Raw genomic sequence first — 26375 nt, forward strand, 5'->3', positions numbered from 1 at the left:
ATGAGCTTTATCAGTTCTGGTAAACTGATTTCTATTGCCCAAATCACTTAAGTTTAGGGAGTCTCGCCTTTAAGTTTATCCTTTCTGAGGATACACCATGAAATGATGGTGGACTTGGAGTCTGCCTAGGTGAAGAGTCATACCCACACACAAAGGCAACCTTACTGTGCATCAGTCCAAGAGGCTGCATGACAGAGTGGAAAGAAGTCTTGGATTCACATATATGATACCTCTAGGCTTGTAACTCTGAGTGCGTTATCTAATCTAATCACCTCTTAATTCTCTAAGATTGTAGGTTGCAGAACAGTTGCTGATTTGTATTAGTTCACTCATTCTCAGTTCGCTATAACAGTGAAATCCTAGGTCCAGACCGAAAAGAAAAGAAATCATGTGGTAGGTCCTGGGGATTTCTTGTTCAGTTGTTTCAGTCGTGTCCAACTCTTCTTGATTCCATTTGAGGTTTTGAAAAGCCAAAAAAACCCAATGCCTTCCTTCAAGTATCTTGAATTCTCCTAGGGGGAAACCCTGTTTTAAAAACAAAGTAATTTCAGTATTAGAGAGACTACTAATCCATAGAGCAATTATGCAGAAGGTAGCCCTGGAGCAGAGCCCAGAGGTGTACTGGAGATTCCAAAAGGTCAAGGGAGCAGGGGAAGCATATCACTCTTGGGCAAAGAAAAACATGATGGAGCCATATTGTAAAGGACTTTAACAGAGGAATGTATATCCTAGACTCCATAAGATTCTGAAGCAGGAGGGTAACATGGTCAACTCTCTGCTTTAGAAATAGCAATCTCCCAGCTACATTGGGAGGATGGATTAAAGAAGGAAATTAATGGATTTGGAGAGACCAGTGAGGAGACTATTGCAGTAGACCAAGGAGAGAGGTGCTAAAGGCCTGAGCTAGACTGGTAACTCCTTGAATGGAGAGAAGAAAATGGATGTCAGTAACATCGGGATGAGATCTGGCAACTGATTAGATGTGGGAGAAAAGGGAGAGTGAAGAGGCTGAAATGACTTTGAAAATGCAAACTTGGGTGAATATAAAAAAGATGATACCCTCCAAAATAGGAAAATTACTAAGAAGAGGATAGGTTATGGGGGTATGGAGGGGTAAGAAGAATGAATTCCATTTTGGATGAAATGCATTTGAGATGCCATTGTAATTTCCAGATGGAGACATTCAACAGGCCCTTTGCAAGGCAGTACTATATAGCTCAATAGAAAAGTGAAAGCTGAGCTGCATTTGAGCAACTGTTGTTGAAGTCAAATAAAAAGATTTAGTGTATATATCCATCTCTTAATGTTTGACCTAAAAAATGTTTTACAATGTAGTATTTGTTGTTTTTATTCTTTGGTTTTAGTTCTTGGCTACTTTCAAAATTTCTCTTTTGGAAAAAATGTTGAAGGAACATAAAGGAAAATTATGGGATTTAGAATGGTAATAAAGGATCTTTGAATGAGGAAATGGAGCCAAAATTAATTTTTTCTAGTTTTTGTTTCTATATCCTATATTTTTCCTAAGCAAGGCATTTCCTTATTTCTGAAATGGGCACTATATCCATTTTAATCATCTCTTTTGGTAATAAATTTCAGTTTCTTCTAAAGCATTTTAATTTATTTCAGCAGCAAATACCAGTTGTGGGCTGCCTCTGAAAATGTTAAGGAAGACACCTATATACACATGTGGCACATACCTGGTGATGCTGGTTCCCCCACCAGGGGGATCAGGCAGCTCTGCAACTCGTTCACTCTTTGGTGGAACAAGTGGTCTGTCGTCTTTAAAAAGTAAGTTTCTTCCATTTGTATATGGGTGGTGGGAGAGGTGGTTCTTTTTGTTCCTATCCTTCATACCTTCCCCCATTTGATTTTGGCAGACTCTTGGTCCTTACCCTAATCTCTTTGAAATACTTCGAAAATTTTGGAATTTTTAATTCCCTAACATGCCCTACACTGATTCTAGGGAAGGACACTCTAAAAGCTCCTTTCCTGTTATTGTTTTGTTTTTAGTACTTTGTCTTCTTGAAATAATTCCAGCAAAAGAATCACTTTTCTCTTTTAGATCAGATACATAATCTCTTGCTCCTTTTGAAACATACAGATAGATGTATTTTAAATTTTTGTTTTCTTTTAATTGATACTTTAGATTTTATATCATTCCTTTTCAGATATATCTCTTGGCAACCCTGTGAGCTTTCCCTTCTATTAAATACTTAAAAACAAAGAGCAAAAAAGTGGTTCAGAAAAACTAACCTAGCAGTAGTAGCTGATAGTGCATATAGCATTCCATCTGCAGAATGGAATGGAGGAGAGAAACGAGAAGCCTGGGAAGCCTGGCAATCAGTTATGCCAGGTAGTGCCTGTGTGAGAACATTAAGACTTCCTCTGAGCGAGTAACAGTGGGGATGGAGCCCCACAAATTCAAGCACCATATGAAAGGATTTTGTCAGTGGATAAAGGGTATTGAAGGTGAGGGAAGCAGCAGAGATAACATCCAAGTTTTTTCAGCCAGTTAGTTATACTTGGAGCAAATGTCATGTAAATGTTCTTAGAACTTAATCAGATTGATACATGGCCATCTAAGTACAGAAAACTTAAATTATATTTTTGTAATAGAATCTCTAACAAATGAAGGTAGATTAAATATAATTGAAGATTTCAAGTTTGAAATTTCCTAATTGAACCTCCAAGTGTCTAAAAGTCACATTAAAATCTTTTTTTTTTCTCCCACTTGTTCCTGAAGTTCTGGCATCAAGTTTAGTGTATAATATTTCGGATGGTCAGTTCACAAGCCGTGCAGACCTCATTGATGCTGCTGGTAGCTCACTTGGACGTGGTGCTCTTGTCCCAGGATTAGGTAAGAAATTAATGTGAAATTCTTAGGAGAAACTCAGGAGTTTCATAAATTTCTTTTATAAATTCTTGCCAGGTTCCATTGAAGTAATTCATTACATAAATGGCATTTCAATTTCTCACTGTCCTTGTATGTATTTTAAAAGAAACTCTGCAATAGGAATGAGGCAGTTAATACTGTCATCTTGAGACATTCCAGGTTCACATTGGAATTAAGTTGTAAAACTAGGAAAGTCCTAGCTTTCCAATTCTTAGGTCAGAATGCCTTTTATTAGTTAAACTCAAGGGCAGGTTCAATAGTATTTTACCTAGAAAAGTCATTGAATTCTGCCTGTGTCTCAGTTTAAAGGACTGGGAAACTGTGATTTTCCTTTGTAACTTAGATTTTGGTTATTTTGACACTGTTTCAACTGGCTTTTGATCTTAATTATCTGTATACCTTGAAAAACCATATAATGAGGGGCATCTAGGTGGCTCTCATTGGATAGAGATCTAGGCATGGAGATATGGAAGGTCCTAGGTTCAAATCTGTCCTCAGACACTTCCTATTGTGTGACTGTAGGCAAATCCCTTGTCACTCTTCTGCCTTGGAACTGATACTTAGCATTGATTCTAAGACGGTAAAGGTAAAAGTTTAAAAAAACAAAACAAAATATATAATGAGAACTTTTCATAGAAAACTCAGGCTGAAGGGCAGGAATGATGCCGTACCTGGATCCTTATTATTTACCTTTGTTTTTATGAAAAAAAAATGTGGATTAGCAGCATCAAATTTCTCCTATTCATTTTTTTAATTTTTAAAATTTGCTTTTTAATTACATATAGAAATAATTTTTGACAATTGTATTTTTTTGTTTTTTTACATTTTGTGATTCAGATTCTCTCCTTCTTTGAGGCAATAGTCTGTTATAGATTATGTCAGTGTTTTCATACAATATATATTTTCATATTCCCCATATTGTAACTGAAGACATATCACATGTACAATTAAAAAACTCCTGAAGAAAATAAAATGAAAGATGACGTGTTATGATCTGCAATAAGATTCCAACAGTTTCTTCTTTGTCTGAAGATAACATTATTTATCTTCCATCCCTTAGGGTTATCTTGGAACCTTCTTTTGCTGTTAATAATTTAGTCCACAGTTGATCATCATACAGTATTTCTGTTACTGTTCTTCTGGTTCTGTTTACCTGACTTTGCATCTGTTCATATAAGTCCAGATTTTTCTGAACTCATCTTGTTTGTCATTTCGGCACAATAGTATTCCATTACAACTGTATACCACAAGTTGTTTAACCATTTCTTAATTGATATATACCTCCTCAACTTTCAATTCATTGCCACTACAAAAAGAACTGCTAAAATTTTTTTTTGTCAAATAGGATCTTTTCCCCTATCTTTCTTTGGGATAGTGACCCAGTTATGTTATTGTTGGGTCAAAGGGTATGCATAGCTTTATGGCCCTTGGGGTGTGGTTTATATTGCTCTCCAGAATGTTTGTATCAGTTCATTTTGGTAATGTTAGCCAGTCTGATAGGTATGAGGTGGTATCTCAGAATTGTTTTAATTTGTATTTCTCTAATTGATGATTTGGAGCATTTTTTCACATGACTATAGATTTGATTTTTCTGTCTGAGAACTGCCTGTTTATGTTTTTTATTCTTATAAATATTACTCAGCTCTCTATGTATTTGAGAAATGAAGCCTTTGTCAGAGATACTTGCTATAAATTTTCCCCCCTAATTTTTTGTTTCCCTTCTAATCTTGATTCCATTGATTTTGTTTGCAAGGAATATTTTTAATTTAATGAAATCACAATTATCTATTTCATTTTTTGTAATGTTCTCTATGTCTTATTCTTCCTTTTATCCATGTCTTTTCATCTTCCCCTAATCTGTTTACAGTATCACTCTATTTCTAAATCAAGTATTCATTTTGACTTTATCTTGGTATTTGATGTGAGATGTTAGTCTGTGCCTAGTTTCTGCCATATAATTTTCCATTTTTCCCAGTAGTTTTTGTCAAATAGTGAGTTCTTTCTCTAAAAGCTTGAATCTTTGGATTTTCAAACATTAGCTTACTAACTGTGTATTGATTTCCTAACCTATTCTATTGATTCTATTGCTCTATTTCTTAGCCAGTAACAGATTATTTTGATGAGTACTGCTTTTTAATACAGTTTGAGATCTAGAAAACAGGTAGGCCTCCTTCCTTCGTATTTTCTTTTTGTTAATTTCCTTAATATTCTTAACGTTTTGTTTTTCCAGACAAATTTTGTTTTTATTTCTTTCAGTTCTGGGAAATAATTTTGAGTTAATTTGAATGGTATGGCACTGAACAGGTAAATTAATTTAGATAGAATTATCTTTTTTATTATATTAAATTGGCTTATCCAGGCACAATTACTATTTTTCCAGTTGTTTAGGTCTGACTTTGTGTGAAAAGTATTTTGTAATTGTATTCAGATAGTTGCCAGGTTTGTTTTGGTAAGTATACCTCTAGGTATTTTATATTGTCTACAATTATTTTAAATGGAATTTTTCCTGTTCTTTCTCTTGTTGTTGGACTTTGCTGATGGTAAATAAAAATGTTGATGATTTAGGTGGGTTTATTTTGTGTCCTGAAACTTTGCTAAAGTTGTTAGTTGATTCTTTTAGGGTTTTTGTTGTTGTTGTTGTTGTTTTTTCTTCTCTGGTATTCTCAATGTATACTGTCATATCATTTACAAAGGGTGATATTTTTGTCTCCTCATTACCTATTCTAATTTTTTTCCTGCTCTGTAGTTAGCATTTCTGGTACAATATTAAGTAGTAGTGGTGATAATGGGCATCCTTTCTTTACCCTTGTGTTTACTGGAAAGATTCTAGTTTATCCCCATTACAGATAATGCTTGCCGATGGTTATATGTAACTTTTTTTCTCATTGGATTTTTTTACCTCTTTTTTCCAGTTGACCAATTTTACTTTTTTAAGCTATTATTTTCTTTTTGCATTGCTTTCATTTCTTTTCCCCATTTTTCTTTCCATTTTTCTTCAACCTGTCTTATTTGATTTTTGAATTCTTTTTTTAGTTCTTCCAGAGCTTGAGACCCATTCCTGTTTGTTTGTTTTTTGTTTTTTAAGTTTTACTTGTAGTTTCTTGGATTTCACCATCCTCTGTGGTTCTGCTCTTTGCTCTTTTTCCCTGGGGTCTGAGAATTCTTCAAGCTGCTTGATGATTTTGTCTCCTCTCCTGGCTTGCAGGGTTAGGTACTGTGAGCTATTTTGCCCTGGGGTTAGGTTTTTGGCACAGCAGTGGAAGCTTGAAAGGGTTCAGCACTATGAACTTCTGGACTTCACTGCAGACTGGTGTCAGGGCCTGGGACATCAAAGGATGGTTCTGAGGCTCTTTTGTTAATGTAGCCCAGGTCCTGGGATCCCAAAGTTGGCCTTTGTCCAGGTTCAGAATCTGAAGCAATAGGTGGGGGGGATGGTCAGCCAGTACTCCTCTTTGTGCAATTTTGCTTCTGGTTCCCCCTTATCCCATGAAAATCGATTCTCTTTGCTTACCTTTCAAGTTGTGTTCAGCAGGAGAACCCCCTGACTTTGTCTTGCTGTTGGATTTTGATTCCTGTATTTTGAAGCACTTTTAAAAGATTGGTTTGGAAGGATAGTCAGAGCAGTTTCAGCTTTTGCTGCTACTAAACCACCATCCATCTGAGCTTCACCCCTTGCTGATGGTTTTAGATAGATGCTGTTTATCGCTTTAAGGAAAGCTCCTTTTAATGCAATGTTTTCTAATGATTTTTATAAGGAATGGATGTTGTATTTTGTCAACACTCGTTTTTCTGCATCTATTGAGATATGGCTCTTTTGGTTTTGTTATTGATGTGGTCAATTATGCTGGAAACCAACCTAGAAAGAACAAGAGTCCAACAGCTTTTCTGTTGTCTGTTATCTAAGGACAAGATATTGAAGTGTGGAGAAACTCTTCACCAGAAAGTTGGCCAACTCATGAATTTGTGGAGGTATTGCCATCTGCATTGGTGGTAGGAGCACCCAGTGCTGAAGTCTTGATTCTTATGAAATGACGAACTCAAATTTAATAGGACAAAAACTGAATAAACATGCAGGGAAGATATCAAAGTGATTTTAAAAAACATCTTCTTTTGCAGGTGCATGTTATGACACAGTGAATAACATGATATGGACATGTTCCAATGACTATATTGATCAGTGGTGCAATCCTGGGAATCAAGCTTTCCATTATGTATGTCAAAGACTTGGAGTCAGCCATGTCATTGCAGAGCCAAAAGGTGAGCAAAAGTGAGAGTGTTTTAGGTTGAGGCTAAGCCATTTAAAATATTAGAAATTGCAGAAACATTCAGTGTATAGGTGGGAGGTAGGCAATTTTGTCAAACTAATTCAGCGAATTATTTGATCAACCAACATTTTTTTTAATGTTTATTTTTTGCCAGGAGCTGTAGGTTAGCACAGAGTCCAAAAATGAAAAAGCCCCTGTCCTCGTGGAATTTATATTTTATTATTATTATTATATATATAATATATATTATATATAATATAAATATATGTCATATTTATTTTATATTATATAGAGACAGCATGGACACATAAGAGATTATACAGATTAAATACAAATAAATACAAAATAGATAAATACAAAGGGGTGGGAAAGGGAGGACACTAATTGGAGGGCAAAGCAGAAAGGGGAGGATACAAACAAAAACTGCAGATAGTGGTACTTGCTAATGTTACTTTACTCATATTACTCTCTTCCATTCATTTTGTAGTCCAGCCAAACTAGATACTTCTCTCTGTTCCCTGAACGTTCCCTGTACCTTCTGGCTTCCCTACCATTACTCATGGTATTCTCTGTGCCTGAAATGTCTTCCAAATCTATCTACCCTTTAAAGTCCAATTCAGATTCCACCTCCTCTATGAAACCTTTCCAGATGCCACCTGTTAATACCTTACAGTGCTTGATCCTACCCTTCTTTTATGTAGTTATCAAGGAATGAGGTTATTCATATTTTTGTTTTGTTCCCTTTCCCATAAGCTTTGAGGGCAGAAACCATGTATCCAGATTTTGTGTCTCCTCCAGTGCCTAGCACAATGTTCTGTATATTCTCATCACTTAATCTGTTTGTTAATTGAATGAGGGTGAAGTGAGCTTCAGCAAACCTTAAATTGATAGAATTCATTATCCAAGAAAGAATAACAAATCCATACAGTGTGTGGGAAGATATTTTTAGACAGTGGAGCCATCAATAGAGGCACGCTGCTGTTTCTTGGGAGTCTGCCCCTTCCTCCCTTCCCCCTTTCATCATCCCTGAGTCAAGCAGCTCTTAAGTCTTTCCTACTTTTTACTGCTTCTTTTCCTCTGATTTCAAAGGAAAGAACTCATAAGCTCAAAAAATGTTTCAGACCAGTGGCAGCATGTGAGGGGGAGAGAAGGGTATGAACAATGTAAGGGACTGTGGCAAGCTGTGTATACATATAGGTCATTTGTATCTCATGCTTTTGTATGTTGGATATTATCTATCTAGTTGTCTCTTCCTACTTTGTTTTTAACTTTCTAGGCGAGGCTATAACCACAAATGAGGTTATAAACCAGTTACTGCACCATGTTGGTGCCATGTGCATCCATCAACTCAATCTTCTTGCAACCAATACCAGTCTGCCAATTACAAACTTTCTGGGCAAGCAGCATCCAATCGAAGCACACCATCTTAGCAGTATTTGTGACATTATGGAGAAAGCTATGGTCAATGGAGATACCTGTATTATACGCTGCATTCTTGTTGTCTTTCAGGTGAATACTCAGGTTTCAGATAAACACTGAGAAAGGAATTCTGGAAATTCCCAAACAATAAAAGGGAAAATTTAAATTCCCCCCTGATTTTTGCTAATTTCATAACATAGATTAAAGTATTCATGAAATAGTTTCAAATTATAGAGACTGAAACCATTGATTACCAAGAATCTTGTGTTTTAGCCTAAAGAATAAATATGAAAATGCATTCTGTGCTTTATATTCTGTTGTGATACTCCATTGGAACTCTTGTCCTATTAATAGCATTACAGCTACACAAGGACGGCAATGTGTATGATATTGCACATATTTATTGAAATTACAAAGTTATGTGGTAGAAAAATTGTAATTAAAAGTCCCTTGGGGATGCATTCACAAAACCACCTTCCATGTGCTTTTTTTTTTTTAAACCCTTACCTTCTGTCTTAGAGTCAATACTGTGTATTGGCTCCAAGGCAAAAGAGTAGTAAGGGCTAGGCAATGGGGGTCAAGTGACTTGCCCAGGGTCACCCAGCTGGGAAGTGTCTGAGGCCAGATTTGAACCTAGGACCTCCCATCTCTAGGCCTGGCTCTCAATCCACTGAGCTACCCAGCTGCCCCCCCATGTGCTTTTAAAAAAAAAGAACATTTCATACTCTGCATGCCCTCAATAGAGGGAATATTTTTAGATTAAATTCTTATGTTTCTGTAGGTGGTGTTTAAATTTTTCTTCAGCCCACAAACTGAAAGGAACCGAGACATCATTCGACGGTCGGGACTTCTGCTGTGGCAATTGTTGATGGCCCCGAAAGACCAGATTTGCCCTGAAATACAGAAGGAAGTCTGTCTTGCCATCAGGTAAACTGCAGTGGATTTTCTTAGTGCTCATCACACATGATTCTCCCAAGATGGATTAGAATTACCCCTGCCAGCCGGTCTAATAGGTATGTCTCTTCCCCCAATCCAGAGTTATTGAAAGACACTTTGGGGCTTCCTTTGTCTCTATAGGACATGTCTTAATTTGGGAGGGCATCTATATCAGATTATTTGTTGTTTTTTTTTAATATTTATTTTTTAAATGATATGTAGAAACAATTTTTGAGAATAGTTTTCTGACATTTTAGGATTCAGATTTTCTCTGTCCTTCCCTCCCCCACTCCCTCTGCTTTCCTTGGCAGAAAATAATCTGTATATCAGATTATTTGTAATGGGGAATTCAAAGCCTGCCTTTGGGGAACCTGGATAAAGGTGTCAGATAGTTATCTCAGTTTTTGCAGAGTGAGTACTTTTCCTGATTTGCTAAAGTGTCTGTCAGGCATTTTTCCCAGTTTGTTTTGTAATTACTTAATGTACAATCAAAACCATACTTGATCTTATAGGTATCAGTAATCGTTTACCCATAACTCATTCAGTACTTTATTCTAATCACTAATGATATTATGTTCGCATAAAAACATGCAGATTTTCACACAGTTCTAATCCTTGTTCACATTTTCTAGATCTACTTTTTCCAGGGTATATTTTTTACTATAGTTCTTTTATATTTTCATGTATTCCTCTTTTCCTTCTTTATGGCAACATAATATTCCAGTACATTGAAGTGCCACGATTTATTTAGCTATTCCCCAGCAATGGGACATTTCTCTTTTTGGGAATTTTCAGTCAGTCTACTTATACATTAAAATGAATGGGTTGAACTGTAATACCTAAGGACCTTTCCAGCTCAAATAGTGTATGGATCCATATAACTCCTTACATAGTATTGTTGTGAAGAAAGCCCTTGGCAAACCTTGAAGTTTAGAAAAGTCTAGAAAAGTTAAATGTTTTTATCTTTGTCTAATATCTTATACATTATCCACCATTTCATAGTATAAACAATTTTGTTCAGCTTTTTTTATTATTTCTTTTGAATGTGTTCCCAATATGTCCAAGGTATATTTCCAGTAGTGTTCCACAAAGGTCTCATCGGGCTTATGACTTGTGTATCATCAGATTCTTCTCTAGAAAAATCCTTGAAAGCCTTTATGAAATTTCATCCAGGTGCTGTATAGCTGATCAAATGCCTCAGTACGATGAGAGATCATAAACAAGTTAGAGGTTGTTGGCTCTTTGGGAAAGAAGGAAAGAAGAAAAGGTAGTCTTACAGAATCTTAAGAGTTGGATGGGGTCTCTGAAGTCATCTAATATAACCCATACCTAAACAGGAATCTCATTTCTATTTTAAGCAATGGGGATGGGAAGGAACGGTGACCTATAGCATCTCCAAATATTACAAGATTCCAGTGACCTCTTTGAGAATGGGAAGTAGTCCAAGACCAGAGACAAAACTGCTCATTCTGTTCATTCTTATCATAGAATATCAAAGTAGGACAGAGAGTCCTACAGGGTCTAGTTTTTTCCGAAATCATCAACAGTTCCTGTGATCATTCCAGGCCTTTTTTAATTAGTAAAAATGTGTTTATAGATAGATATACTTGAATAAAAAAGAAACTTAAGATAAACTAAAACCTGTTGTTATTTTCTTTGTTACCATTTTCTACCTACCTGGTCATTCCCATGATAAAACAAGAAAAGAGTTCAAGGAACGTGAGTTTCTTAGAGACATTCTTCCTCAAAGAGAGGAATTGATTGCTTCAGTGGTGCTTTTGTCTTTTCTCTTCTTGAAGAATTGAGAGGAATAGGAACGTTGTAATCTGGTATTGTTCATATTCTGCTCTGCTCTTATTCTATTAATTTTAAAGGCCAAATCTTTCTTTATACAGAGAACTGTTTACTCTAACTTCAAGAACTATGTATTTGAATCAGAGTACAAACACTGATATTTGGGGGCTGTTCTGTGGCTATCAAATGAGAGGTTTCACTAGATAATAGTAAATGTCACTTAAAAAAAAATGAGGCTTTCAGGTTTACAAAGTACTTCCTTTCAAAAGCCCTGTAAGGTAGGAAATATAAGTATTGTTGTTCTGTTTCACAGATGAGCCAACAAAAATATTAGACATTAGTGTCAGTACAATCACATAGGTAATAGGAATCAGAGTAGAAATTAAAATCATGTTCTTCTGATTCTACATTAAGCACTCTCTCTCCCATACTACCCTGCCTCTTAGTGTGATAAGTTGTTAATTGCAGAGCTTTCTTCCTTTTCTAATTTCAATTTTAAAAATGTAATCAATTTATACCAGTATCTGAATGCACAATAAAATTGGTTTCCTAGGTTAATCCTGTCCATTCAGCTAAACCAGTTTTATAGATCTGCACAAGCTATATGTTGGAGGACTCATCAATAGGACAAAGAAAGGGATCTGTATTTGTGCAGTAAATATTGGCCCATGTATTCAGGGTATATCGGACAATTTAACTAATTCCTTTTATGGAATTTCAGTTAGGATAAGAAATGAGTATTTTTAAAGTGAAAATTAGTATTTAGAACTCTTTTTCTAAGGAAGGATTTGGTTTGTACTTGCCTAGAATATGTGTTCAAAAATAATTTTTTATTTTCTCTCATTTTAGCTCTGGTTTAACAATCCTGTATCCAGGAGAAGTTGAAATGAATAACTTACTTAAACTGGTCTTAACAGAAGGTGAGAATGATGTTCAGGTGACATTTTAATAATTGATCATGGATAAGAGATCCTTGTAGGCAGGGGCTTTTATCTGTCTCCTTAGTGTCAAGAAGAGTGCCATCCACAGAGGAATTTTAGAAATATTTATGAATCAGATTGGATTGTGGGGAAGGGTTACAAGTAGAGAGTAATTCAGAATTCTCCTCTTTGTCTCTCATTAGTTATCTCTGAACCTGAAGGAAAACTGAGTGTTAAAGGTTACTTTGTTTCTTAGAATCTCAAATATCTTTGATTAAATTCTTCCTTATGTACTTAGAGTAGTTCCAAGACCCTGGACAAGTTGCTTAACCTTTTTCTCAGCTTCAGTTTTCTATAGTGGAGATAATAAGAGTGCCTTTCTTGCAGGGCTGTTGGGAGGATTATCTGTGTCACTACATAAAATGCAAAGAAATGTCTGTTATTCAGATGCTAAGCCAGCCTTTTCCTGTTAGCATTCATACTTTGAAGATAGACTTACAAAATTGTCATGCTAAACTAGACTGTGATGTCTAAGTCATATATGGGCTCAGTCAGGGAGCAGTTAAACTTGATGGCAGGATGAAACCATGATAGCAGCCAGTGCTCTGGTTATTCCACTTAGGGAAAAAATTTAAACCATTGCCCCAGAGTTATTGCCTAGTAGTTCAAGTTCCCCTGTGCCATTGTGGGAGTATATTGTAAACCTTTGTACTGTCACAGGAGAGAGAAACACTGGGCTTTCTCAGCTGCGGGATGTGATCCTGACCAATTTGGCGGAACAACTTCAAAACAATCGCTTTGGTAGTGATGAAGATGATCATTACAGGTGACACAGTTATGTTGTTCATTAGGCAGTGTGGCCCTTTCTTTGGGGTTAGCCTCAGAATGTGCTTGGTCAGCACTTGGTTTGACCTTTGGAGAACTGGTTCTAGCACCGAGTAAATGGGAAGAAAGGGGGTTAGCATGTACATTTGGGTATTTTTTAATGCCCTTTCATATTTGGATTTAAAGTTAGTTAAGTTCATTCTCTTTTTTTTTAATCCTTTGGGTTGGTATAGCCTGGAAAGAGCCTTAGGCAGAAGAGTTCTAAGCCTGGCTATGCCAAAATGAGACTAGGCAACCTAGGGTGAGTCACTGATCTTCTTCAAAGCTCCATTCTTCTCCATTGTAAAATGAGGGGCTTGGGCTAGATGATGTCTAAGGTATCATCCACTTAATTCAAGGATCTGTACTTAACTTTGTGGCACTGAGTTTTTAGTCTCCTTTCTCAATATATGGTTAGTATGGTTAGAACTCTGATAGTGAATGGGAAAAGATCATTAATAAATCCCACTGGTGAAATGTAGCTCCACTTTATTAAAAGTAAAAGTCAGGTCCAAATTAAAAAGATGTGCCTGAGGTGATAAGGGACTTCATCAGTTAAGAAGGCACAGACTTATCCCTGGCTCTTTGACCTTGACTGCATTGCTGGACTCTAGGTTTTTCTGTCATTTACAGCAGGAAGTCAACAATATATGGCCAGCAGACCAAATCTGACCCACACCTGTGTTTGTACAGCTTTCAGTGAAACCTGATTTTAAAACGGAAAACCACTGTTAGCTCATAAACTACACAAAAACAGGTCAAAGATTGGATTTGGCCTGTGGACTGTAGGTGGCTGACCTGGAACATGCATTGGTGTGGACAATACCCTGTCCTAGGTCAGTGGGAACCACCTCTATTTGGATGCCACATATTTCTTTCCTCTTGGTGCCTTTGCCATATGTGTTGGTTTGGTAAATGGGCATTTGATTATAAGGTCAGTTAAATGAGTCTTTTTTTTATCTACATTGTGATTCCTCAGGGCTTACCAGTTGTGTGAAATGTGTCCTTTAACTGATAAACCATCAACATTTTACTATTACATTTTTCCTACATTTTAAAGATTAAATGATGAACTTTTACACTACATTCTGAAGATTGTTGTTCGAGAATCCTGTATCTTAATCACCAAGTGCCAAACAGTCTCTAAAGATGATTTTCAAAGACTTCTTTCAACGGTGCCTGTAAGTAAATTGCATTTCACAAAAGCAGGGTTCTCTTGAACTGCCTTCTTTCAGTTCTATCAAGTTTAGGCATATTGGGCATAATGTGAGAGAGCTTTGAAACAGATCTTGACTGTCAGTTGAGATGAGTTCACTTTTGTTAGCAGCGTGCTACTCAACAAGACCACATAATACCCATTTTCTGCAAACTCTGTCTCTTACCTTGATCTCCAGCATATTGGCAAACAGCTAGATCAAGGGTGGGCATGTCTTTTTGCTCTCTAAGGAGAAAAAAAAGCTAAAAGAGTTTTTCCTGCTTTATGATTTCAAACTTCTAATTTGGTGCCATTACCATATGATTTAACTCAGTCTGCTCAGCCAAAGGAAATGGGCCCCAGAGAACACTTTTTAGAGTTGATCACAAAACCCTTGGTGATGAGGGGAAGGCAGAAAAAAAGGATCAGAAGGACAGGAGGTAAAGGGGACATATTATATGAGGCAGCATGATTTAATGGCCATTAAGCCAGCTTTGAAGCTGAGAATACTTGTGTTGAAGGCTGGCCTCTCTATAGCCTTGCCAGGAGATGTAGGCAGTTCACTCGACCTCTTTACACCTAGGCTATTCCTTGGTTAAACTGCTTCTTTGTAGCTGTGGAGGGCATCTCCACACTAGGTCCTGTACTGATGAAATCAAATGTTGGAGCAAGGACAGCAAAAGATGTAAACAATGGGTGAAGGAGGTTTGGCATCTTAGTGATAGCATACTGATTCTTTGAAATAGCTCATTTAAACAAATAATTTGGGATTTGTCTTGTATGTTTCCCTTCTCTCCCTTCCTTGTCTGAACTTTTCTAAAGGATTTTACATCTTCCACCTTTTCAATAGCATTTAAAAGCTCATGCCAGTTGCCCTTATTTGTATTAAAGGCTGCTTCCTCCTGCCTGCGCTATCTGATGGCAGTACAGAATCACCTTCTCAGTAACACGGTTTTGATTAAGCCTGATGAAAACGATGACAGTGACAGTTCCTTGCAGGGAGAAACATTGAAGGTACAGGTAAACACCAAGCTTTATTCTAATGATGCTTTCTCCAGGGTGTAGGGCACTGCTTCACTGGCTGCATCTTTGTGTGACTCAGTGGCCAATCTTGCCATGTTGGTGTATTTTCCACAAGAAGCTAACAGTGCCTCCTGCATTGCTGAGGTTTTCACATTGTCACTCTTTTGCTAATGTATCTGTGACCCTATTGTCATGTGGCATCACAGTTGGCCCCTTTGATGTTTCTTGCTTTCACCTTTCTTTCTAAGAGTATAGAAAGAAACCAGAAAAGTCTTGGGCTAAAGGTGATGATCCCAGAGTCCTTTGCCTTAATCAGGCTGGGAATGAGACACTGTGCACATGAAACATTTGTAGAAGTTTGTTTGTGTCCTGTCCTCTTGTAATGCAGGTGCCTTTGTTGCAAAGGATGCTTAGCTTCCTTTTCATAATCTCTTTGTTAAGTCATTGGTTTTTTTTTTTCTGAACTCATAATTCAGCTCAACTTTTCTGTAATTATTTTCTAGAAATTGTCAACTGAAGAAATATTCAGTCATTTGTTCTAAAATAGCAATTAGAGTCAGCCATAGATAGTGATTTCTGTAATTATCTCATTTCAACAGATGCTTGGACCTTTAGTTGGCATCTTTGTTGAGTTTTATCATTTGGGGAAGGTCTTAAGAACTAGATAACTAATCTGTTCAAAAGCCAAAATTAGTGACTTAGATAAGTTTTCCCTCTGCAAAAAAAAAAATGCCCCACCCACAAACAACGTCCTGTAAAATTAAAGGAAAACGTCTTTAACTGCATTCTAACATGAATTCCATGTAAATCATACTTTTCTAACATTACTTTATCTTGATACAATATTAATTTAGATATGGGGAGATTTTCCCCTCCAAATATAAATTATGTAATACTGGAAGCAGCTCTAGTACAGATTGCAACCTATAATCTGTTTTATTTTTCATTGTACATTTTTTTCCTTTCAAAGAGAGTTCACTGTAGGGATACAGCTAACATTCAAGGGCAGTCTATATATTCAAATCATTGTGACATTTTGAAGTCAGTTTGATAAAATCCCCCAAACAACCTACAGTTTCAGAATGCAGTGCTTGTTACACAAAGCTGAGATAGGATCGTCTACATTGTTTTTCTTTTAAAAACTGAACTTTGAAAGTTAATCTAATGAAAAGGAGCCTTTGAAAAATTCCCTACATGAAAATAATCTCCTTTCTGTGTATCTAAGAAGAGTCAAAGTTTTAACTGTTTGTTATTTATTCATTGAAAGAATGATCATTAGGCTAATGTGTACCATCTCAATTTAGGGCTTAGACTATGGCATTTTTAAAGTAAAATAGAGATTTCTATGTAGAGGGCAGGCTTAGTTAAGTTTTTCTAGAGAAAATAGGAAAAAGCTAAATTTTTCCATTAACTTCAAAATTTTATCTTTATAGTTCTCCCAGAATCTCAAGAAGAGCTTTTTTGACTTAAAAATAACCTGTAACTGTCTGTTACTTCAGCTAAGTCTTTTGTCTGTTTTCAAGTGTAATGGGTATAAGTCACTGAGTAAAAACTAAATCACATTGTTACAGAATTGTTGTGTATTTGTCTCATTTTATTCATCTTCTGTACCCTTTCCCTATATTACATGCACCTTTCACTGTTGTGTTTTTCTCCTTAGCTATCCTTATACCACCTAAAGCCGTCTTCCACCTGTGCAGTTCCATGATTGGCCACCAGCAGCTCTCTTGTGCTGTATGGGATAGGGGCAGTGCCTTTCCTCTCTAGGAACTTGATGTGGCCCTCTCTGAAATGTGGTGTAATTGTGCCAACGCTTGCTCCAGGGCCTAGCATCCCAAATCCAATGGCCACTTGAAGTCCTAGTGGAGTTTTCTGCTTTGGGCTGACCCTGTCCACCACATGATTTAATTTGGAAGCATACCTTTTTCTTTTTCATTTGTCAATGTATTCATCAGAACATTCGGTCTAACACTGACATTTTGTACCTAGGAGCTTAAGACCAGTATTTTGGCTCTTGCTACCCAAATCTTAACTGGATGTGATGAAGTTCTAGAAATGCTTCAGCAAGTCACGACTGCTCTCCTGAACAGTGACATAGGTGACCGGGACCAGAGGTGAGTGACATCGAGGGTCAGTAAGCTGAAGGAGACCAAGGGACATGCTTAGTGCATGGAAACTGACTCAATAACTGTCATCTGAATTTGAATTTAAAGGACAGTAGAACCTATTTTCTTGCTACTTGAGGGTTTTATTGAGGCCTTTTGTTTCTTAATGCCACCTAACATGTTCTCTTCCCAATACAATCTCCCCTTTTATTTTATTTTGATTTATTTATTTATCTAGAAATGTTTTCCATGGTTACATGATTCATTATTTTTCCCACCCATCTTCCCTCCCCCCTCCCAGAGCTGATAAGCAATTCCACTGGGTTATACATATATCCCAATCTGCCCTTTTAGCAAAAGAAAAAGTTCAGCAAAATCAGTTGATCCTATCTGGAAACATAGTCCATGTCCATAGTCAGAGCTTTAACTAGAAGGAGGCAACAGGAACTTTGGTCCAGTGTACCAACATATTTAGATAGAGTAGGTGTGTGAACCACAATGCCACATCATCAGTGGTACTCCCCCATACTGGGTTGCCAAAATCCTATCCCCAACAAGTCAAATTTACAAGAAATCAAGCCATTTCCCAGCTGACAAATGGTCAAAGGATAGGAAGAGGCAGATTTCAGATAAAGTTATAAAAACTAACACTACTCATATGAAAAAGTGTTCTAAATCCCTCCTGATTAGAGAAATGCACATCAAAACAATTCTGAGGTACCTATGCTTTACACCTAGCAGTAAAGGAAAATAATAAATGTTGGAGGGACTGTGCCAAAACTGGTACACTAATGCATGACTGGTGAAGTTGTGAATTGATCCAACCATTCTGGAAGGTAATGTGGAATTATGCCCTAAGGACTTGAAAACAATGCATGCCCTTTGATCCAGCAATACCACTAGTAGGTTTGTGTCCCAAAGAGATTTTTTTTTTTTAAAAACCCTTACCTTCCGTCTTGGAGTCAATACTGTGTATTGGCTCCAAGGCAGAAGAATGGTATGGGCTAGGCAATGGGGGTCAAGTGACTTGCCCAGGGTCACACAGCTGGGAAGTGTCTGAGGCCAGATGTGAACTTAGGACCTCCCATCTCTAGGCCTGGCTCTCAATCCACTGAGCCACCCAGCTGCCCCCTCAAAGAAATTTTTTTAAATGGGAGAGGATCTGTTTGTACAAAAATATTTATAGCTATACTTTTTGTGATGGCAAAAAATTGGAAGATTAATTTCTATAAGAACTGGAAAGACCTATATGAACTGGATATGAATTGAAATGAGCAGAATATCTTTCATCACTTTGCCTGCTGTTTTACATCATGTCTCATTCTGAGACATCTTCAAGGTTTGGGTCTCAAAAAAAGAACAGTACACACAGGTCTCAAGCTTTTCACACATATGTACACATGTCTGCAGGCTATGACACACTCTAACACATAGCTGTGGTGGAGGTATAATATGATGTGTAAGCCTGGAAGCCTCTGTTCTATTTCTAGCTCTGACATGGATTTCCTTTTTAGTGTAGAAAAAAATGGACATGACACACACACTGGCCTCATTTCCTTTCTCCAGGTAATCCTTCAAGTAACATTAAAAATCTTCACTATGTCTGCCTTTTCCCTGCCTGGATCTTCTGAGTAGTCAATGGGTGGAGCCAAGGGGCTTAGGCATGTGGGAATAGGGGTGGGGTGCTCTTAGACTGAAGCTCCACCAGGCTTTGGTTTTTCCCTTCAAGAGTTGCAAAGCCCCTACAGTGTATAAGTACATTAGATTCTTTATGGTTGACTGTAACCATAAAAGAGTGGCCAGTTATCTATTGGAATTTATGTTTTGATATATTTTAAGTGAATTAGGAAAAGAAAGACACCAGTAGGTTAAAATTAAAAGGCAATTGAACTTATCTCTTACCTTTTTGGTAATGTCACTGATAGAAAATGAAATTTTCTACCTGCTTTCTATTCTTGCCTTCCTTTGAAGAAGGTAGAAAGTATTTAACATTGACTTTGATTGCTTGGTAAAACTATATCTAATAGGTTCTATAAGATGGAATTAAATAAACTTTTTTTTCAGATAAATGCCAAATAACATTCTGTTGGTCTCCTCCAGAAAATGGCTTAGGTTGTATATTTTCTTGGATATTTTTCAGATTAAAAGGCTTGGAACAAGTCACAAAAGCTACAATGCTTGGTCACCTTCTTCCTGTGTTATTGACCTCCCTGATGCACCCAAACTTACAGACTCTGACAATGGCTGATGCCCTGATGCCCCAACTGGTGCAGCTGGTGCTTTATACCAGTCAGGTATGGCCATTGGATACTGGCTGAGGGGATTGATTTCAGAGGGGCATATGCTAGGAAATGAAGGAAAAATCAGAGAGCCAAAGGGCAGGGTGTACTCATGCATGGGCTGAAAGAAGTTTTCATGTCTTAAAAAATGAACTAGCCTCTAAAATCATTAGATATTTGAGTGATTGTTCTCTTTGTTCACATAACTTATTCATGAGTTCTGCATTGGAAATGTGTGTGCTGAGGTCATACTCTTTTGTAAGTGGAGGATGACAAACCCAACATCCTCTTTGATCTCTTAGACCTTTGCCAGCTACTGGTGGCAGGGTATTCTCTGCACAGCATTATAGACTTTAGTTAAGGAAAATGATGTTAAAAGGTTTGAGTAATATTATTTATTGACCAAAAACAAAATCAGGCTAGAAAGATCATTGGAGTTAGCAGGCCTTGTTTTTAGGTTTGGCTTTTGGTAACCTTAAGTGATTCATTTAAATTTTTTGTGCCTTTATCTCTTTGTATGTAAAATGGAGTTAATATCTTCTGTCCTTATTCAGGAAGACAAATGAGGTCATCTGTGACCCTGATCTCCTTGCACAGAAATTTCTATATAATTTCATGGCCTATTGTTATTGTTATTGAAATTAGGATGTGTGACTTAAGATGGTGGGTTGTGTGTTTCAGACGGCCTTGCTGCTTAAAACTCAGTCTCCAGTTTTTGCTGAAATGGGCTGTTCCCCATGTGGTACATCAGATCAGAAGGGCAAGCTGTTCCCAGATGAGAGGTGATTGATGCTGCTTTGTCAAATGAACCCCCTACATTATTTTTTTTTTGAGTGAAGGCCTATTATCCTATCACAGTGTTGCCTTGCAGGGGAAATGTAACTTGGAAAAGAAAAGAATCAGAGGGTCAAAATTTTACTGTTATTTGTAAAATTACTTTATAGATTTATGAAAAAAAAATTTTTTTAAGTACATTTGATTTCTGTAAGGAAATAATTTCCCAAAGGATTAAGAAGTTAATCTAGCCACTGAACTAGAATGAAGGTCAGCTCTGCTTTTCTCTGGATCTGTTTAATAAGAAGATCTGCCCAGATGAGAGAATAATAAAAAATTGGTTGAGTAAAAGGGATAAGATCATGTCAGCCTCTACTTCATGATACAGGAATAGATAAATTAGGTTAAAATAGGTGAGAGTGGACCTGGGAATTTCTTACTGTCTCGTGCAACTACAAATGCAAATTAATGATTTGAAAGAAGTCTTATAAAATACTAGTATTTGTGATATGTGGAAAATAATGGGTTCAGATAGATCCTTTAGCACTTTAAGAGTTTTGTTTGGGTTGTTTGTTTGTTTTTTGTTTGGTGGGGTGGTATTTGAAAAGAAAAAATTATTGCTACCTTGACAGCCAATACATCTATTTAACTACTCCTTTGAGAAGAAAACATATTTTATAAGCCCTTAACTATAGGGATTTTTGATCTAATGACATTTACATTTCATTGATTGCCATTGTTAGCATTCATTTCATAAATCAAAAACAAAACCCACTCTTATCACAATGCATGCTTTGTAAAATCTTTCAATGGGATTTTTCATCATGGTCTTGTGGAAGCACCTCTTTAACTTGCTGTATTAGGATGTGTGAGTGTTTTGGGGATTTGTTAGAATCTTTGGTTCATGCTTCTATACTTTGTCATTGTCTTTTTCTTTGTTTTTAGAATGTTGGAAGAGAAAGAAGAGCCAGGTTTTCTTACTGGATTAAAGATTCCTGCCCCATGGGCTGCAGGAAAGACTGTGGAAACAGTTCACCCAGTCAGAGACAACTATAAATTTAAAGAAACAGTCCATATCCCTGGAGCTCGCTGCCTGTATCTTAGATTTGATAGCAGGTGTTCTTCACAGTATGATTATGATAAGGTAAGGAATGACCAATATGGAAACATTTCTATGTTGATTATGCTGATCTCCTATATGCTTCTTGTTTATTTATTTGTTTATCTGTTTGTTTATTTGTTTATTAGTTTGTTTGTTTTTTTTGCTAGTGTTCACCATTCATGACACCTTATTTCTGTCCACAGAGATCCTTCCTAAAATTATGTCAAGAAGGATAATGAATGAGAGTTTACCCACAATTTCTGCAAACTAAAAATAGGATTTTGAAATAAAATTAAAATTATAAAACATTTCCTTTTTTTCTGCCATGGAATACAAATCATAGGCTTTTCATGAGCAACTATCTAATTTGCGATTTTTTTAATGCCAAGTTGTAAGTGTTCTATGAAAACTTATCATATGACCTCTATGTGAGACTTAAGCCACAAAAAGCAAAATTTTTCTTTGTAGATCCCAAAGCTAATCTTCTGATCTCTTTCTTCTGAGCATTAATCTTCCTGTACAGATAAACATATGAGGTTCCATTCCCATAAAATAATCAGAATGGTCTCCCCACATGCATCTGGAGAGAGAAGGATACTTGCAATCCCTGTGGATAGTAATTAGGATTGTGCCTGACTTCACTGACCATCACTTCCAGTTCCACACAAATTTTGAGAAAAAACATTTCCCCAAATTAAGGTTTATAGCCCTACTTAGACAAAAGTATAGAAGAAAGAAAAAACTTAGGGAATAGAATATGAGCTGTGTGAGAAAAAGCAAAAGAAATTGATACTATCAAGCCTATGATGAAAAACCAAGGGATCTCTTAACAGTTCTTAAGTACATGAGAGAGAGTTGCTTGGCTATTCGTTTCCTCTACGGAATGAACAAGAGAAAATGACTTAAAAGTATAGCATGAGAGACTTGTTTTAATAAGCAGAAAGAATTTTCAACTGTGATCATTATGACATGGTTCGAAAAAATATTTCAGTATAATTTGACAAACATTAAGTGCCTGCTGTGGGTAGGAAGACTATGGAGGAAGTTATAATATCTCCTTTTAAAACAGCATTATATTCCTCTCTACCAGGAATGAGTTTATTGTGTCACCTAAGCCAACTTTGTCTAGAGACAAAGGATAAGCTAGATGACCTTTAGAAGTCCTTTCCAACAATTTCTCAATTCATTTGTATAAAACAGTCACAGAATAGCAGAAAAGACCTCAACAGTCTTGTAGTTGTAATGGAAAGAGTGTTGGATTTAAAGTCAAAGAATTCACTTTCAAATCCCAGTCCTGGCATTTATTACCTGTGTTACACTGGACAAGTCACTACACTTCCTTGAGTCTTAGTTTCCTTATTTATAAAATGAAGGGATTAGACCAGATGACCACTAAGGTCCTTTCTAGCTTTAAGCCTTGAGCATTCTCTGACCTTAGTTCAACCTATAAATTAACAATAATTTTTTCTACTCCCACTTGACAAGTAGCTCTCGGAGATGACGATCCCCTTGCTTTGGAAGAACTTGAGTTATGAGCAAGTTTTGCCTCGAGTCCAACCTAAATCTGGTGCTCTGCAACTTTGACCCACTGTTCCTAGTTCTCCCCCTCTGAAGCCAAACAGACCAAGTTTAATCACTCTTCTACAATAGCAGCTTTTCACATTCTCATGAACAGTTTGTCTTTTACACACTTAGCCTTTTTTTTCCTGCAGGGTAAAGATTCCTAGCTCCTTTATTTTGTCATTGGATGTCATGGTCTTGAGGGCCTACGTCATCCTGGTCTCACTCCCCTACATACTCTCCTTCTTACCCATATTATTCTTAAAATGTGGACTCTTCCCCAAACCCTAAACTGAACCCAGTTCTCTAGCCTTTCCCCTCACGGAGCTTGATATTAATCTTGGCAAGAGAAAACTTTGATTACATAACATGGAAGTGTGTTGAAAAGTGGTCCATGGTTATCTGACTTTCCTAAAGGGTGTAACCCTGTTTTTATCTCCTGGTTTTGAGTGAGATGATTCTTTAAAATTAAGACTTTTTAAGGTTACTCTTTAAGTTTAATTAGTGGAATTTTGTTTGTCCTTTTAAAAATAGTCATTTTCATCTTATGATTCAGTAGCAAAGTCTTTTCTAGAAGTTAGAGTTAAGAAACACAGCATAAAGAGATTAATTACTTGGATGACCATATCATTTACTTTACCATTAGTCTCTGGTTATTGACAGCCAAATACCCCAAAGGATAAAAAATACCATGGCCCCCTCAACCAATCAGGGCTAAATTTTGCCTTCAAGGGAGCATTTGGCTCATATTGAAATCATGAAATTGTATATTTATAGTAGCAGGCAGGATTTACTCTGTTCAGAAGTGTGAGGTGCCCTTTCTTGGAGAAATACATGAATGCCAAACAACCAGAACTGTTACTTAATAGAAACCCAGCTATTAGATTTGAAAGCTGTGATCTAATTGAGAGAGCACTGGATAGGGAAGTCTAGAGAGGTTCAAATTCCTGATTCACCTTTCAACTGGATGGGTTCAAGTCTCTCTCCATCACTTCCTAGACATTTCAATTTGAGCAAAGCAGCGAGTATTTTCATCATCCGTACAACAAAGGACTTATACTCAAAGGTCTTTAAGACCCCTTCTCATTCTGAAGTAGGATGGAATGGCCTGCTTTTAACAAAGTGTAGTATTGATGAATGATAGACAAAGAAAGATGCTTGTTCTTGCTCAAAGCCAAGTCCAATAATTAAGCATTTATTCAGCAAGGAGCTGGTCCAGTCCCTGAGACACAAAAATAAAAACCAAATTATCTCTGCCTTAAAGGCTAGAGAAGTGTGTGTGTAGAGGGGGAATGGCAATATAAAATGTATACAAGGCAGCTGGGTGGCACAGTGGATAGATTGCCAGACCTGGAGTCAGGAAGACCTGGGTTAAAATCTGGTCTTAGACACTTCCTTACTGTGTGACCTTGAACAAATCACTTAACCCCAGAGTTACTTCTCTTCTGCTTTGGAATTGATTTTTAGGATCAATTCTAAGATAGGTTATGGTTAAGAAAAAAGAATTGATGCTAACACAGAAGATAAAGGTTTAAAAGATAAATAAAATAAAATATTCATAGATCAGTACAAGGACATTTGAAGAGAGGTGGACAGAGAGCACTTCTTTTTAATATCATCAAACTTGCATACTCCAATGCTGAAGTTTATTTTCCAGTTTGTTGCAACCCTTTTTTTCTTGCACTCTTTTACTCTTTAATATTTGTTGTTGTTGTTTTTTCATTAAATGCTATCATATTTCTATCTGTGTTTGCTTGGTTTGCTCATATTGGGGAGAACTTGAAGGGAAAATTGTGCCAGTTTAAAATAGTTTGTGTATGTGGAATAATAAATAGAATTGAGTATGCCAAAAAAGATAGAGCTAATATGATTGGGCATATCTCATTTTTTAAGATGTGATTCTCTAGTTCCTCCAATAAGTTTTACTTTATTAACTGTTAAAATATACATTTACTCAATAGCCAGTTTAATGGCTGCTTAGTAAAAAATCATTGATGCTATGATCTAGAAATGTTTGATATAGTCCAAAAATTAGGCAAATTGCCTTATGTTACATTGACAGCAGTACCTGGTTATAAACTGTGTAAGAAACAAATCTTTTGCGGCCTCTTTATTTGTAGATTTTGTTTTTGTTTTTCTTTTACAGTCTAACAGTATATTTTCTGTTTTGAAGTTGGTGATATATGCTGGGCCTAACACTAACAGTAGGAAGGTTGCTGAATATGGAGGCAATACACTGGGATATGGCAGCCGTAGTGTCTTAGGAACTGGTTGGCCAAAAGACTTAGTGAAGGTACAGTATTACGGTTCAAATAATTTAATAGAAAAGAAAAATGAAGTCTTATTTTGTTAGCTCTGGGCCTAGGTATCAAGAATAACACTTTTGGGTGGAAGTTTGCCATGAGGGCATTTTGTGAAGAAGGAATCTTTAGTTAGGCTCACCTGTTGAAAGTATCTTCTCTGATTGAACCTCCTTTTATCCTGAAGTGCTCATCTCTCATATTCTCTCGAGGAACAATTCCTCATGTCTTTTTTACAAAGTGAGATTATCACAATCCTCCCATTCTTTATCAATGCAAGGTCACATAATCTATTAGCCTCTCTTCTTCCTATATAATAGGGGCACTGCATTCTCCCTTCTCCCTCCAGGCTAACAGGGCATGGTGTATTGGAAAAAACAGGAGCCTTAAAGTCAGATGATTCCTCTTTTGGGTGCATACTATCCTTGTGGCCTGAACCAGAGTAGCTATCATGACAGGGGTTGGGCAAATGCTTTCCAAAATTTCTTCTATATCTAAGTCTAATTTTAAGAAATTTGAAAGAAGTGAATGGGTGTCTCCAAGTGTCCGGCAAAGCATTGGCTCAGTGGGTACATAAATCTTGGACAGCTTTTAATTAGGTAGAGGACATCACTAATAGTAATCCTCAATGTAGTGAAATTTAGCCCACATCATTAGTACTCCTTGTGATCCCAAAATCAACCAGCGCATGCTGGACTTGATCCCTTAAGCCCGGAAAGACTCTTGGAGTTTGTCCCTTGAGCTTTTTTGCCGTATGATGCACCTTGACTTGGGGTAACATAAAGCAAGCCATCCTCCTTCAGTAGTCGTGTTTGGATGAGTTGAGCTTCTGATTTACCCAGACCAGGAAAACATGGCTAAGTTGTTGACTGCATCTGGTTTTGTATCCATAGTAATTATTGAAAGGCAGTGTTACATGATAGAGAGCTGGAAAAACTAAATATAG

General features: G+C 36.8%; 1 protein-coding gene across 8 annotated transcripts in view; it reads left to right on the top strand.

Annotated features, from left to right (window-relative positions):
* Window positions 1–26375, top strand: part of HECTD4 (HECT domain E3 ubiquitin protein ligase 4) — a 225708-nt gene that overhangs the window by 115471 nt on the left and 83862 nt on the right. For 2 of the 8 annotated variants that reach the window (XM_056821721.1, XM_056821722.1), the window contains exons 9-22: window positions 1627–1788; window positions 2744–2857; window positions 7010–7150; window positions 8435–8667; window positions 9359–9504; window positions 12157–12227; window positions 12948–13053; window positions 14152–14272; window positions 15178–15306; window positions 17299–17423; window positions 19555–19708; window positions 20375–20475; window positions 21413–21611; window positions 25276–25422. In XM_056821721.1, coding sequence (XP_056677699.1) covers window positions 1627–1788; window positions 2744–2857; window positions 7010–7150; window positions 8435–8667; window positions 9359–9504; window positions 12157–12227; window positions 12948–13053; window positions 14152–14272; window positions 15178–15306; window positions 17299–17423; window positions 19555–19708; window positions 20375–20475; window positions 21413–21611; window positions 25276–25422 — 1949 coding nt within the window. The remainder of the gene's footprint in view (window positions 1–1626; window positions 1789–2743; window positions 2858–7009; window positions 7151–8434; window positions 8668–9358; window positions 9505–12156; window positions 12228–12947; window positions 13054–14151; window positions 14273–15177; window positions 15307–17298; window positions 17424–19554; window positions 19709–20374; window positions 20476–21412; window positions 21612–25275; window positions 25423–26375) is intronic. The other 6 variants (XM_056821726.1, XM_056821724.1, XM_056821723.1 and 3 more) reach the window with 6 other exon arrangements.

Source organism: Monodelphis domestica, chromosome 3 (assembly GCF_027887165.1).
Source record: "Monodelphis domestica isolate mMonDom1 chromosome 3, mMonDom1.pri, whole genome shotgun sequence".
Lineage (NCBI taxonomy): Eukaryota > Metazoa > Chordata > Mammalia > Didelphimorphia > Didelphidae > Monodelphis > Monodelphis domestica.